At 36.0% G+C, this 16988-nt stretch overlaps 1 protein-coding gene across 4 annotated transcripts in view; it reads right to left on the minus strand.

Moving 5' to 3' along the window:
- Positions 1 to 2242: 2242 nt before the first annotated feature.
- ptpn18 (protein tyrosine phosphatase non-receptor type 18) overlaps positions 2243 to 16988 on the minus strand; it is a 46535-nt gene continuing 31789 nt past the window's right edge. The window contains exons 14-18 of one of the 4 annotated variants that reach the window (XR_015497046.1): positions 9955 to 9986; positions 9478 to 9514; positions 7694 to 7783; positions 5416 to 5679; positions 2243 to 2649 (exon numbers count right to left, since the gene is read on the minus strand). Coding sequence is in view for 3 of the 4 variants with exons in the window: in XM_087263260.1 (XP_087119386.1) it covers positions 5606 to 5679; positions 7694 to 7783; positions 9478 to 9514; positions 9955 to 9986 (233 nt within the window). In the remaining variant the exon portion in view is untranslated. 4 annotated transcript variants of the gene reach the window in all.

The following is a 16988-nucleotide window of genomic DNA, read 5'->3' on the forward strand; positions in this document are numbered from 1 at the left end:
CAGCAGTGATCACAGCTGTATTACACACTAATGTAACACTTCAAAACCAACTAATATACAGTGAAAAAATACACATAAATATAAAGAAAAATAATAAACCAGATCCTTATTCAAGTATGCATTTTAGCAGTGTATATGTGGAAACTATTTTCAGTTTTATTTTTAAATGACATGTTTTCTCATGATTGTCTTTTTCAAGTACACTTTAAAAGGAGTTCTAAAATAGTTTATTATTATTATTAATATCATCATCATCATCATCATCATCATTATTATTAAAATAATAAATAATGTCTAGACAAATAACACCTTCAAAAAATGCTTTCTATTTTTCTTTCTTTTGCTTCCTTGTCTCCCTCTTTCTTTTTCCAAAATCCCTATTATATTGCATTAATGGTGGATAACAAGTTATTAACAACCGGCAGGTAAAGTACACATGTCTGGTCTGAGCCCCTCCTCCTGAGAACGTCAGTCTATGTCCATCGATGATTGGCTCCTTTACTAGTACGCAGGGCTTCCTTCGCTAAAGCAGCCATTTTGATGGTTACACTTTTTCCTATTTAAAACTATACGAGTAACACATCTTGTTAAAATTTCTTGAATTTTCATCCTAATGAAAATTTCCAATCAGCCAATCACATGGCAGCAACTCAATGTATTTAGGCATGTAGACATGGTCAAGACGATCTGCTGCAGTTCAAACTGAGCATCAGAATGAGAATGAAAGGTGATTTAAGTGACTTTAAACGTGGCATGGTTGTTGGTGCCAGACGGACTGGTCTGAATATTTCAGAAACTGCTGATCTACTGGGATTTTCAAGCACAACCATCTCTAGGGTTTACAGAGAATGGTCTGAAGAAAAGAAAATATCCAGTGAGTGGCAGTTCTGTGGGCACAATTGCCATGTTGATGCCAGAGGTCAGAGGAGAATGACCAGACTGGTTCAAGCTGATAGAAAAGCAACAGTAGCTCAAATAACCACTGTATACTGTAATCACTGTACTCAAATGGCCTCCACAGTCACCAAATCTCAATCCAATAGAGCAAATTTGGGATGTGGTGGAACCAGAGATTTGCATCATGGATGTGCAGCACACAAACCTGCAGCGTCTGGGTGATGCTGCCAAGTCAATATGGACCAAAATCTTTGAGGAATATTTCCAGTGCCTTGTTGAATCTATTCCACAATGGATAAAGGCAGTTCTGAAAGCAAAAAGAGTCCCACTCGATACAAGTAAGGTGTACCTAATAAAGTGACCGATGAGTGTATTTAACCTTAAGCATCAATGACCAGATTTACCAGTTTTAAAAGCATCATCAGATCATTTACAGTAATAAGATTGCTGCAATATTACAACATTAATTCTTAACCAGGCCATGCATGATACAGTTTAAAGAGCATCTCCAGCATTTCAGCATGATATAGCTCTGACCATATACTGCAAGAATGATTCATCATCAAAAACACACATCCAGGAACACAGCCAACTGGTCGAGCATCTGGGAAAACGTGCTCTCCGCTTTAAGCACAACTTAAGATTGCATTGATTTTCAGGACGGAAATAAAATCGCACTAGAGTTTAGGGAGCAGGTTTTTTTTATGATTTTAGAAGCACTAAGACTGGCCAGAGAGTCCACGGTGGATTTAAAACTGAAATGTATACACTAAACAGCACGCAATGAAATGGGTAAATACCAAAAGGGCAAATGCACAGATGAGATGTGACACCAGTGACTATGTGCACAGGTTATATTTTCAGTAAATTCATTTATTTTCATGACTTAGGTGATCTGTCTTTTTGAAGAGAACAGTGAGGAGAAAATACACCTCAACACCGCCCTCTGCTGGCAAACACAGCAAATCACAAATATGCTGACCACTATGAGAAATCCGATGCTGTTTTGAAAAAAATAAAAATATTTAATGTATTATAAATCATGCTGAAACGTTCAAAAAGAAATATACTGAATACAAACAGCATATTTTAGTAACTTGATGATGTCAGATGAACATATTAGAATAGATTACCACCCCCTTTTACATGTAAACAATATTCAAAATAAAAGTATATATATATATATATATATATATATATATATATATATATATATATATATATATATATATATATATATATATATATATATATATATAATAAAATTTAAAACAAAAATATACACTATTAATAATAATATAATTAATTTATTATTATTATTTAAAAAATAACAGAACACAATATATTTAAATGGCTTGTTTAAATTACACATGCTTTATTTCTTACAGACAAAAAAAATGCAATTCACATTGTCAAGTATTTTTCCACACAAAAACAACAACAAACAAAAGTACATAATCATAAATTGATGCACAATTATAGTGACAGTTTATCCCAAAATGCTCTCCATTTACTCACACTTGTTTCTCCCAACCTGTATGAGTTTTTTTCTGCTGAAATTAAAAAAAGGATTTTGAAGAATGTTGGTAACCAAATATTTTTATGTACTCATTGACAAACATAGTATTTTTTCTACTATACTCATCAAAATATCTTCTTTTGTGTTCAACATAAGAAAAACTCCCAGAAAGGTTAAGAACAACTTAAGTACGTGTTGCAACACTTTTCGGATACGTACCCCTGTCTACATTTCTGGAGACTGTGAAATATGTACCCACAGGAATGTCTGGCTTCATTTACTCTGTACAGGCTGATTTATAATTCTGCATCAAATGCATGTGTATGGTCCAGCGCAGCCTTCGCGCGGTCATGTAGACCTTGCCGTGGCTGATGCGTGCCTCTCAAAAAATGTATGGGTGGTGCTGTCAGCTGAGAGCCTGAGTGTTTACAAGTGTAGAGTCCAGTAAAAGTTATTTTGTGTTTACCTTTTGATTAAAGTTGTTGCACATCTGCTAATTCCCACCTCTGAATGAGTGAGTTTTAGCTACTTGTACATTAAGGTAGCGTTTAGAAAAAACAAAATACCCATGTAGAAACTCGACACAGAGGAACATAAAAACCTACTGCCAGCTAGCGTTTCGAAAGGGTTATATCAGAGCAACAGAAACAGCACGCTGAAGTATAAATGCACAATGGATACTTGAAGCAGAAGTATAAACCAGCCTTAAGATGACCTCTATAGGACTGTATGAGGCCACCGACAGCTACTGTTCTTTTTCTGCACTACCGTTAAGTGCTTACCTCTGTATTGATGACTTTTTCTGTCTTACCAGTTTGCCCAGTAGCTCGTCATATATGCCAATGGATTTGGGATGCGGATCGTTGTGATGATGGGGTTCGAGTCTGGTGAAGAACGTTTCCAGAAATCAGACAAAAGCAAAATAGACAACAGCTCAGTTTGTCAGTCAGTCAACAGCAAGCTAGTATGGGGTGCGTTTCCGAAAACCATCGGTGACCAACTAAGGTCACATGTTCCTTCATTACAAACATAGTTTGTTGATTTGGCACTTCTCAAATTCATTGTTTTAACGAACATTCGCAAAACAAACACCTCTAGAGCTGTAGTTAGAAGCAGTTCCTGGCTGTTCTATTCCCGGTTTTCCCCCCATGCCCTATTCTTTTCGAACGTTCCAACTTGGAATGATTTAAAAAGTATTAAGTCATCTCTTTTAGGTGTAATTTGCTTTCAAACTATTTTGACAGTGCATTGACACAGGGCTTCAGTGTCAAAACTTGACCAAGGGCGGGTCTGAAATTGGGGCCGACGCGATTGTCATAGCAGCTTCAGCCATTGAAATTAGTCCGCAATCGGCTGCTATCTGAGCTGGGGTATTTGCAAAAAGCGATCTGATTGACTGACACTTCCGTTGGTGCTTGAAAAGTTAAAATTCCCAACTTCTGCAGCAAGCAACGCCCCTGAAGCTGCATCGTCAATCCAGAATGGGTTCGGTAATGCCTGACGTCTTCCATTCAATGTAATGTAATGTAATGTAATGTGTATTTATATAGCGCATTTATTGTGTATGGCCATACACCCAAAGCGCTTCACAATCATGAGGGGGGTCTCTCCACACCACCACCAGTGTGCAGCATCCACTTGGATGATGCGACGGCTGCCACAGGACAACGGCGCCAGTGCGCTCACCACACACCAGCTATTGGTGGAGTGGAGAGACAGTGATAGAGCCAATTCAGTGGACGGGGATGATTGGGAGGCCATGATCGTATGGGCCGATAGAGGGACTTTGGCCAGGACACCGGGGTTACACCCCTACTCTTTCACGAGAAGTGCCATGGGATTTTTAATGACCACAGAGAGTCAGGACCTCGGTTTAACGTCTCATCCGAAAGACATTCAAAGTGAATGAGAAGCATTGACGCTGACACACCTTGACAATGGGGCGTTACAGTTCAGTTTTAGCAATCTTCATATTGACAACTGTGCTCCCTTCGCAGTGCACTTTGAAAACATTTATGCCATTTTGAACACAGCCGTAGCTCATGATGAAAGCTAAAGGTGACCTATTATTTTAAAGGGGAACTTGCATTATGTCTCCAAAGCTTGTGAAGGCAAAAATATAGCATACGTTATTGGTTTTAATTTATAGTAGGCTATTTATTAAGAACTCTATCTATAGCCTACTGTATATGACATGGGCCTGCTGGTTAAAACATTTCTGCAGTGGTTTGAATGTGTCAAGTGATAAAAGTAGACTTTAAAAACTAATAATAATAAATAAATAATGAAATAAATAATATCCTCAATAATAATAATGAAAATTTTATTAATATTATTATTATTATTATTATTATTATTATTAAATAAATTATTATTATTATTACTATTAATATTTAGTAAGATTATGAAATTATAATATTGTTAGCTAAGTGATTTTATGTTTAGATAGAATATGGAAACAGACAAATATTTTAATTAACATGGAAAACGAGTGCATGTATTTTCTAAAACTAATATTGGATTTTTTTTCAATGCATGTGCTTGTAAAAAAAATATATTTTGCTTGTATTATGGGGCTTTTCTTTAAAAAAAGATGTTACTCCGCCCATTTAGAGCATTATGATAATTACATAGGAATGTAAATTTATGTTTTATGTTATAACTAACATGATTCATGGATGGATCTGCGACAAAGCAACTACGGTTTTAGGAAACACTCCTCACTACATCGTTCTTTTCCCACACGAGGCATTGTTCTATGATAGTTCAGCCGCAAGTTATGGCGATGTTTGGGAAACAGATGCCTAATCTGTTGAAATATATATATTGCGCCCTCTGGTGGATTTACACAAGAAAGGTTGCGGGAAAGAAATGTGAGATCATCAAAACATGTACACAGTGGCCTCTGGTGGGTCGGCAAAAACAAAAACTGCAAACAGACATACCTCCGGTTATGCATTTCACTATCCCCAGAAATGTAGACCTGAGTACGTATTCACAATGATTCTGGGTTAACATTTTCAATTGACTGAAGTGTCGCAACAATACAAACACAATCAACAGTGCTACCTCTGAAGGAAATAAATAAATGCTCTATTCCTCAGAGAAAAAAATAACAGCCATGTGTCTACTGGATCAGGCTACACTAGCTCTGGTTAATTTAAAAAAAACCTAAAACCTTTTGCAGTTTCATCGTTCCGCACGACTCCATTCGGCCGGTGGTTCTCGCGGGCCTTTGGGTTTCTTTATTCGACTGTTGAAACCTGAAGCACAGGGCAAACAAAGAAGAAAAATTATGCAAGGAGATAACTGTGAGGTCAGGATGAATTCCTATTTGCTGGATCTTGGTTTAGCATCATCAAATACAGCAAATAACTAAAAGACTCATACACTACAGCCAATTTTCAAACAGTCTTTGGGCTGTGGGGGAAAATAGAGCACCCGGAGGAAACCCACGAAAGCATGGGGAGACTATGCAAAAAAAATGTTTTCTAAGAAAAATGGTGATGTGTTGATTACTTTTGACCCGTTTTCACTAAATGGTATGGTTCAGTATGCTTTTACGTGCTTTTCCACTGTCAAAAGGTACAAAAAAGCAAATTGTACCGTATCACTTTTTGGGTACCCTTTCTAAAGGGTACTTAGCACAACAAAAGGGTACCAAAAGGCGGAGCTAGATACGCATCTGAACGCTATTGGTTTACAGAGAAACATCACAAGTGCGTACACAAGCAAGGACAATGAAATCAAAGAAAGCGCCATTTTTAAATACACAACTGAGACATTACATCATAATACTATATACATATAATAATGAGTCATGGTTGACCTGAGTTTAAACAAACCTTGTTGTGAATAGCTACAAAGCCAAGAAGTAGAGCTGAATCTACCCTGTGCACAGTAGTTGTTTACGTTTAAAGCATGAGCAGTTTCACTTTCTTGAGAGAACTCGTGTGTGCATCTGTATTTGAAATAATGAACATTTTTAGCTGATGATAATTATGTGCACGTGATTACTGAAGTGCTTCTGACATCCGATGCTTTCAGAAACAGTCAAACATGAGAGTGAAGCACGACAAAACAAAGGAGAAGCTGGAAAAAAAAGCTAATGATTTTTTCAGTAACCTACAACATGAACAAACTGCCATGTATAACTATTATCATCACCTTCTGCACTATTATGAACTCAGAATACCTGAATTACCTTCTAACAGAAGTTACATGTGCTGGTGAAGATAAAAGATACAGATGAAAGGTTTGCACCGACTATGGGTTATATGTTGTGTGTTGTTTTGAACCCAAATAAGGACTAAATGTATGCTGTGTGTAGTTTTTCTGTAATTGGTGACACATCGGAGTCTGTAAAAGAGTCTGCATGTTTATATATGTTACATTTATTTATTTATTTATTTTATATAAATCGCAGATGTTACAGTAGGCTATCATTGATCTGCAGTTATAATCAAATCATGTTCATAGAAAGGTTAGTAATGAATATTTCTATACTAGTATTTATGTGTATAAAGCATCTGTTTTGTAAGAAGTGCTTCTCACATGATATGTGAACAACCAGTACGGATTTACATTGACATTTCCTCGAGTGAGAATGACGTCGACTGAAACCATTGGTACCCTTTTGGCAGTGGAAACACAAGCCTGATAAAGGTGACCCGTACCGTACCGTACTTTACCACTCAGTAAATTATTTCCCCCACTGTATGATGCTGCTGCTACCAATGATGATAATATAAATGTGTAAATGGAAAAAAACAACAACATTATGCTTTCTACCACATTTAAAAGTAGTCGAAAGCACATTTCATCGCACTTCATAATATAAATACTAATGTGTTCAGACAGCCACAAAGGCACTTACATTCCACCCACTGAGTCTTGTTAGTACTGATACGAAACAGGGCCTAAAAATGATGTTCACCCTTTACCAGAAATGGTTATTTCTACATTGAGGACAAGAAACCACACTTTCTATTGTGTGTGTCTGTGTGTGGTCTAGAAGCCTATAATCTGCCAACAATCGATCAGTTGACTGCTTGTGAGGCAGAAATTTATTTATTTTTATTTACTAACTGGCATGTTTGCAACTTACATGCTTATGAAAACGACTGATTTGGGCAGCCGTTCAGCAACAAGAGCATTTAAAAACACTCAAATTTGCCCAAAGACTCATCAAAACCCAATCTGAGAGTAAATATTTGTCTGAGCAGTCTCCTTGTTGTGTACAGAGTTGAGATTTAGTGTGCATATGGCATTACTCACCCAGGCTGCCCGGAGCAAATGGGCTGCTGCCGTCCTTAACAACACTAGACACGTATTCATAATCATCATCTGTAGACGATTGGCTTTCAGCTGAGGAAAAGAAATATATATTTAACAGTGTTTAACAACTTAACAAACCAAACTCAGTGCATGAGAGTGAAAGCAACGCTGATCTGACACTTCTTCCTGTTTACTGCTAGCTAGCTTTTCACACCTATTTGGTTGATAAAGAGCCTTCAAGGGAAACGAAATGCTTCTACATTACTAAAAACACACACACGCGTTACTCTTCATGGTCTGTATTTGAATGCATTCATAATGGAAACATTGGCATATAATATGATGGCATTGAGCGTTAAAATAAATCATCAAGCATTAACGTTGAAGGGGAAAATTAGCATATAGCTATGAGGAGGAGAATTTGGGGAATCTTAGTCAGGTTAGAGTTCTTGAATCGTTTTATCTTTTTGCATTGTAGTTTGGTACAGTAATCTGAATTTGTCAAATAAGGGCCCAATTCTATTTTTGTACCCCTACTCTTCCCCTTGGCCTTTGAAACAGAGTATAAAGAGAAAGGGCTTCAAAATTTACCCCTAAGAATTGGGACAGCACTATAGCACCTTCACACGTCATCATATATGTCCTCACGATCTCTTACTTCATATAAGATTGATGATCACGTCTGCTGTAGTTCGTTCCATGTGAGCTTGCCTTTGCTTATCTTGTGTCCTAGCCTTGCATTCTTATAGAGTTTTGCCTTTCCTGTTCTTCTAGCTCTCTTAGTTATTTATTTATGGTTTGTTTGTCGCTACTTCAGTACTTTCTTTTGTTTGTTCCAATTGTTTGCTTAATTTTGTTCTAATCGATGTCTTGTTTTTATCCTTATAACCATTTTTGTTTATTTTTTTCTGTCAACCCCAATCATGTGTTAGTAGATGATTTGTTGTCTTTTTGATTGTTTAATTTCTCTCTTTAAGATTCTAGAAGTCTTTATTTTTTTCTGTTTTGTCAATTTTCAGCCTAGTTTCCCTTCTACTAGGGTTTGTATTGATTTAATATTTTCTTTTAGATTTAGTTAATTTTATTATACAATTATTGCTGCCAGTTTGCTGTCCTGCCTTGTGTCTTATACTTTTCTAGTATATTCCATGTCCTAAGTTCCCTGCCCTGCCAGTCTGGAGTTTACATGGCTTGCTCCCAATATATCAAGCTCTGTTTTTGGCCACTGTTGCTCCTACTCCTGGCTGGCTGTTTATTCTGGTGCCATCTTGTCTCTACCACTGGCTTCCCTGTGTTATTGCCCCTACTCTTTGGACTTTGTCATCCCCTTGTCTGTCTAGTAGTGCTTAATTTCATCAATAAACACCTGTGTTTTGTTCATTGCTGCAACTGGGTCTGCTTTCTTGCAACCAACCATTACAAATGTATGCATTATTATTTTAAATAATTGTAAAAATGTTATCTTAATACTCCTCTGACTTTAATAGCTCATTAAAAAAAGGAACAAATGTGACAATTGCATTTTAAATATACAATTACTCCATTAAGTAAACACTCAGTTAACAGGTCCTAATTCATGCATCATAATTAAAGTAAAAATGATCTCTTTTTTTTTTTTTCAACACCTCATTTAACATCAGCGTTTATTCATATTTTTTGAACTGAGAAATAATAAACAGTGCTGATAATTAACGAGTGAATTGGAGCGGAAAAAATGTTGCACACAATATTTTCCATTTTAGACCAGATTGTATAGTAAATAAAACACGCAACAGCGCACTTACTTGCACTTGGGCTTCGTGAAAGAGGAGGGCCGTGCGGCTGAGGAAAAACAAATTTCATTTAATTACACTTAATGATATTCTTTGCAGATCTTAATCTGTGATTATCAGGGTTAAAAAGACTGCGATCATCAGTCAAATAAACATTAGCATCATATTCAATCTGTCAGGATATTTTTACTAAACGAGCTGCCTGTAAGTGTGTGTTAAAGCTTGTTAACTTGTGAGTGTGATCCCAGCTTGAAGCCTCAGATCACAGGAAGAGGCTGAATGTGAATTTTGCCGTGAAACAAAAACAAGAGAGTAATTTGACACATCTACAAGCGTGCAGACAGGACTTACAGGCCAATAACTGCATATACTGTAAGTGAGCCATATGAGATTATTATGTACTTAGCACTTTCATTTGATATCTAGATCCAAATCAAACTGGTGAGTTAAACGAACTGCAGGTATCCAATTACCAAAGAGATTATTTACCTGTGAATCTCTGTTCATGGACCTCAACTCCCCTGAGGGAAGAAAAGACAAAAAGATTTCTTTAGAAATGATGATTTAAAAAAATTGTAATATTGAATGCTTTTACCTTGGATATACTCAAAATATGATTGAATCCTTTACTGGAGACTCACTCTGACTGAATCATATTTAGTGAGTCGTTAGGGTATCACGTTACTTCAAGTACTTGTTCATAAGACCTTGTATCCTTCATGAAATGACACATGAATGTGACTGAGATTTTCTGCATGCTTATGACAACTGTTATGAAGTGTTCAGTTATGTCATTTTAAATGCAAAGATGACTTTTTTTGTTATGACAGTTTGACATCATCAAGTACTGTACATCACAACCAATCATTCTCTTTCAAACATTCGGACACTCATTTGCTATTTCTGTGTTGAATTTTGTTAAAAATCTGCAGATTTATGAGGAATGATTTTTGGAGTATCATAACTAAAACCGAAATATATGAAATAAAAAGTAATAGATTTTTAACTTGTATTTAATGTTTACAATGCAAATCCAATTAGATCCACTTTATTTGGTAAACAAAGCAAGTCTCCTGGGGCGGACTGGCCATTTGGCAATTCTGGCAAATGCCAGAAGGGCCGGACCAATTTTTAAATGTGGGCCGGTCAGTTTAAAATTTTTTTTTTTTATATGTATTGTTTAGTCCAGACAGCTTTTATCTCTTGCTAGATGTGATATTATGATGATGATAATAAAAATAATAATAATAAATGTTAAGGATTTGGCCCAATCGGCAACTGCCGTCTGGTTTCAAGATGGGCCGACCCAATCCAAGGTTACCCGGACATAATCAAAATCTGGCAAAAATGTCATATTATTTCACCATCTTTACACCAAAATAAATAGTGAATGTGCGTGTCCGTGGGTGGGGCTGTGTCGGTGTGGTAATGTGGGCTTGTGTGGCAACAGAGCCAGGGCTGAATTTTTGTCCCAGTCCGCCCCTGCAAGTCTCTCATATAATAGATCTACTTAAAGACAGAAAATATTACTTTACAAACTATTTTGTAAATAAATCATGTAAATATTTTCAAATTAGTCAATAATATTACTGAAATTAATAATAAAAAAACTAAATAAATATGAATGTACACACATTCACACAAGTTAATAAACAGAATCAATGTCAATGTAAAAATCTGTGAAATTCTGTGCATGCAGATTCCGAGTGGGTCTAGTCATGACTTTACAAAGAGAACAAAACTTTGCTCAGTGCCGGCCTGTCCTACAGGCAATTTAGGCGGTCGCCTAGGGCCCTGCGTTTCTTGGAGAGGACCACAAACGCTGCTGTCATATTATATTTACTGTGAACATAAGCATGAGGACAAGCACGAACATTTAAACCTCAAGCATTGCGCAATGCACAAACCCTATTAAACGCAATACAATACACAACGACGATGAGAAAAAAAAATCCACATTTCATTAAAAGATTAGATCTGCATAATTCAAACATGGCAAATAGCTGAAAACAATAATAAATACACAACAACAGTATGAATAGAAGCAGAAAATATTAGAAACATACCCAGCAGCACCACACTCTATTTTGAATAACCCAGCCCGCGATCGGCTATTGGGTGAACTAGAATTACGTCACATATTCCTACAACGATTCCAGATCTCTCCAAATTGCTCACGCTCATTTTAATGCCCAAAAAGTGTCTTAAAGTCTTAAGTAATATTTTAATTGGTGTATTTTAATATTTTTAATTTTAATTTGAAATAAAATGACATCCAAACCCAGAGCCGAAAAAAGAAAGTAAAGAAAAGTAGAGGAAGAAAAGTAAGCTCAAAGTAAAGGTATGTTCTATTAGGCATAATACATTATTAAGTAGTGTGGTATTCTGACTTGTTTTAATAAATGCAACAATGCCCATGATCAAAGACAAACTTGTGTAATATGTGAGACAAAAAGAGGCCACATTCAGCAAGTTTTATTAAATAATCAATTAATTATCTATCCCACTAATTCCCCCTGCTGAAAACGCACAGGTTTCTCTTTCATTTTGTCAAGATCAAATTTTACCCACTGTCCAATATCTAATGCAGAGTTTTATTTGAGTAAATCTTTGTGTAAAAACAAACAAAAATGTGTTTTGCATTTCTAGTTATTTATGCATTTATTTGTATGGTGTTCATTTACAAAAAAAATGCATTTGATTTATGTTTTATTTGTGTATGTCATATTTTTTTGTATTATTATTATTTTTTAAATGAGTGTTTTCTGGCCTGCATACTTATTTGCTTAAATCTGAGTAAATATTTTTACATATGTACTGTAAGTTAAATATATTACAGATAATATTGCAAATGTATACACTTTAATATTAAAATTGTAATTCTTTTGTGCTTTTTTCTCACTGTTTTTACACCAAAGGGCCCAGTTTTTTTTTTTTTTTTTTTCATTCGGGCTGGCACTGACTTTGCTGATCACTTCTTTGGTGGAACAAACTGTATTTGTCATTAAAATGTCTCATTAAAAGTGTCATTCAAGCAACAACCTTCCGATCTCCCTCATAAAGCTAATATAAAGTAACTAAAACTGCAATTCATAGAAATTCCTCTAGGCCGCTGGCTTCAAAAAAAGAGCACATTTCTATTGACCCCATCGTTAAAATGGCCAACTTTACAGCAAAAAAAAAAAGTGTTTCCAGCCTAGTACAAAAATGATTTTGGTGTATATAGCTAATATAACACTTCATGACAACTATGAGGGAGTGAATATTTTTAGAACTCATCCGTTTCATTTATATTAAGTCTGTATAATTAAGGGCGTGTCCACTTGAGTGACAGCTACGTCTCGCTGAATTCAGTCACGTCATCTCAGCTTATTAGCCTCTAAACTTGGCATATTCATTGTATTTTGTTTTGTTTTATGTGGCTTTACACAGTTAGTTCCCTTTTGAAATTATTTTGCACAATTATCATATAATATGACATTTCATGTGTATTTAACTGTGCTAACAAACCATTCAAGTGGCCTCCATTTCCCAGTTAAGTGAAAGTCGTATTTACTTATATATCATATCTGTTTTATTTAGGACAATTTAGCATTTACAATTTTCTTTAGAACTTGAATGCAATCCAGAATCTGACAGATTTGATTAGCCATGTTAAAAATTATAAGAATTTCAATAATATACATATATATTCCAGTACTGATTGGGAGGTAACGTGATTGAGCCCAATATTTTGAATACATGATCGAATCTGGACATCTCTAGTTTTTTCCAGGGGTCCAAAAACGATAAATTAAATCAATTAAAGTGATGTGTGTATGTGTATGTGTTTGAATGAGTGAGTATGGATGTTTCCAGACACTGGGTTGCAGCTGGAAGGGCATCCGCTGTGTAAAACATATGCTGGATAAGTAGGCGGTTCATTCTGCTGTGGCGAGCCCTGATAATTAAAGGAACTAAACCGAAGGAGCATGAATGAATGAAAAGTGTTAAACTACAAACACGGTGGACACGCAAGAACGACTAATGGTTGAATGATTAAATCTTATTCTTAATTAATATCTAATCTTCAAAAATACACTATTTCACGTTTTCTAAGTTGTATTTGATCTTCAAGATGAACTTTTATACAGATGTGTTTTGCAATTTACTTCTAAATGTAAAATTAATTCTGCAAACACCTGAGGTGATTTCTCTGTGTGAGAGACCTGTTAATGGCAGGTTAACCTGCTGCTGCTACTTCAATATGCTAGGAAAGTTAATATAAAATAAATGTGGATCATGTGGCAAGCTGAGTGAGGGCATGTAAATAAGCAACATAACAGTCTGTTAATGAGGAAGTAGTACATGGCAAAGCATGCATACTCTTCTGTTACAAACACAAAAAATATTTCTTCACGAGAAAGTACATACATTTAGCATGCTGTTGCTAGCAGGGTGCGAATTATACATTGGCGATCAGGAAGGTATCAACTTTTTAAATAATGTTAGTTTGTGCAATATATGCTTCAGTGAATCAAAATGTAAATATTTATTTAAATAATGTTTAAATTATTAATAAAACGTAATTAAATTGAGTGTTTATATGGATATTTAGTGTATTCTGACTGATTACAGGAACCTCTGATTAGCTTTTTCAGTTGTTACTTCTGGTCAAACTATATAAACAATGCATCTAATTTGACCAAACTTTTAGACTATATAGATATTAACAGCTATTTTATTAGTAAAGTGTCTTGGTTTTGAACTGTTACGATGCCAATCGGTCCTCAAAATCTGCCAGTTTCAGACTGTTAAATGAATTTTTTTTTTTTAATAGACTGGTGGGATTATGCATTCACAATAGTATGAGGCATTACAGGGGTGGCACAATACCTATTTTTTTATTATCTTTTTCTTATATTATTGTTTAACATGGGGCATCACGGTGGTTCAATGGGTAGCACAATTGCCTCACAGCAAAAAGGTTGCTGATTTGAGCCTCCATGTGCTCCAGTTTCCCCCACAAGTCCAAAGACATGCGGTATAGGTGAATTGGGTAAGCTAAAATTGCACGTAGTGTACGTGTGAATAGAAATGTATGGGTGTTTCCCAGTGATGGGTTGCAGCAGGGCCGGCCCGTGGCATAGGCAGTATAGGCAAATGCTAAGGGCGCTGTACATCCAGAGGGAGCCAGAAATGGGGGAAGAACAAAAAGTGCAACTTTCACTATTTTTAAAACTAGTTGGTATTATGACTTATAAAATGATATGCCCACATTAATTTAATTAAGTTTATTTATATAGCCTACTGGTAGGCTCAGGATACTGTTATCATCAATCCACATGGTTAATCAGCTATAGATCACATACAACTGCGGCAGGAATTTAAAAAGAATTATTTATATTATTTGTTAAATTTCCCATAAATTGTATTTTATTAACGTGTACCCCTACCCCAACTGTAACAGTAATGTAAAAACAGACCTGGATCTGAAATCTTCTTTATTAGTATAGCTGATTAACCATGTGGATACTGGCCCATATATCAGCTGACAACGACAGATAATGCCCATTCAATTGAGTGAAAACATTCAAATCGCGCGAATGGTACAGCAAAAAAATGCGTTTTCATTCTTGATTTGAATGTGCCTAATGTTGGAGCACATCTGATCATTTCTGAAAGCTGATTCCAGCAGCGGAGGGCAGTAGCTGAAGGCGGATTCACCCTGCTATGAATGAACTCTTGGAATTTCTAATTTACTTGAATTTAAGAGATCTGAGTGATCGGTTAGGTTTGTATTCAGTAAGCATATCTGTAATGTATTAAGGTCCTAGGCCATTTAATAATTTATAGACCAGTAGTGATACTTTAAAATCTATTCTGAATGTAACTGGGAGCCAGTGTAAAGGCCTGAGGACAGGTGTGATGTGCTCTCATTTTCTGGTTCTGGTCAGAGTCCTGGGAGTGTAGTAATATACAGACATTTTATGACTGCAAGTAGCGAAGTAAAAAAGACTTCCTAAAAACAGTTCCTATTCAGCACTACTGTTGTGTAAACATTTTGTTAATAGTGTGAATTTGGCTTTGTTGAGGTACAGTAGCAAAACCTGCCTAAACAACAGAGTACTCTTCAGTATGCACATTATGCTGCTAAATATTTCCATTTAGTGGTACTCCAACGGCATGAGAATGACACACTTCACCTGTTAGGACTCTGCCGACACTTAAAAAGTTCAATAGTGGATAAAACAAAAAGGGAATTTCAATACCCTGTGAAATATGGAAATGGGAGCCACAAATAACTACAGAGAAACACCAAATGAGAGGACTCTGAATACTCTGGTGATGACATGAAAGAGAAGAAACTCAAACAGAAGAGAGTCATGAGAGGACAGTAAAAGCTGCAAGCAGAAGTTTCCCAACTCCGCTCTCCTAAAACAAACAAGTTCCTTCTGTCTGAAATAATATCCTTTTTTGTGTGCAGCTGAAGTCATGAGTTTGCATTTTTTGGTGTACTTCAAATCAATTTCAGTTCATCTGGAAATTACTTTGTCCATTTTCTAAATGAGAGTGTTATTCTTGTTGCCTGGGTGTTTCTACTGTAGGCAGTCACTAAGGTATTGTGAGTGGTTTCCAGCAACTGCAAAACAACATTCTAGGGTGTTCATTTATTTTATTTTCTACATTTCTTGTTCTGATTAATTACTGAAGCTTTTATTATGGTATAGGGTAGACATGTCCCGATCAGGTTTTTTTTTTTTTGCCCTCAAGTCAAAGCCTAAGTCATTTGATTTTGAGTATCTACCTGTCCACAAACTGAATAGATACATCTATAATACTTAAAAAAAGAAGAAGATGAGTGAAGAAACTAGGATGGAGTCAATCCATTGTTGTAAAGCTTAGTAGAGAAATCGGATCTACGCAAGAACTCCATGACTGTGGTGATTGAAACATGGGGTACATCTTATAACAGGACAAGTTGTTTATCAGAAATCTTCTTATAAAGGGCTGGCAGAGCTTTCTCTGTAAAATAGTGGCTAGACAGCATTTCAAATCGAGGTTCTACATTTGTTTTTGGAATGCCTTATCAGGTTTGTTAAACGTAGCATTTTCCTTTCCACCTCTTGCAATGCCAAGTTTACATATCTTACAATGTTGGAAATGGCAATGTTGTCGTTATCAACTTTATAATACCTCCAGACTGCAGACATACTCGCACTTTCTGCTTCAAGCTGCTTCCGAGTTCTATGCTGCCGGCATTTATCCAATAGCGTCTCTGCAACAAAGTGATGTCATGCCGCAAGCGTTGCTGTTTCTGTGTAAAGTCATGAAAGAGGTCTAACTCTGTACCACAGCATAACTATAGATGTGTTTAAAAATAGTGAAATCCGAGTCCTGATCGGGAGGTAACGTCCGATTCCAATCGAGTCTGAAACCGCGTGATCGAGCCCGATTTCTTTTGTATATGGGACATTCTACCAAAACATACATTTTCACTTTTAAAAAATGTGACAAGACCTGTCCTTTAAGCTTGTCCTCCC

This window comes from Danio rerio, chromosome 8 (genome assembly GCF_052040795.2).
Source record: "Danio rerio strain M-AB ecotype USA chromosome 8, GRCz13ab, whole genome shotgun sequence".
In the NCBI taxonomy this organism is placed as follows: Eukaryota; Metazoa; Chordata; class Actinopteri; order Cypriniformes; family Danionidae; genus Danio; species Danio rerio.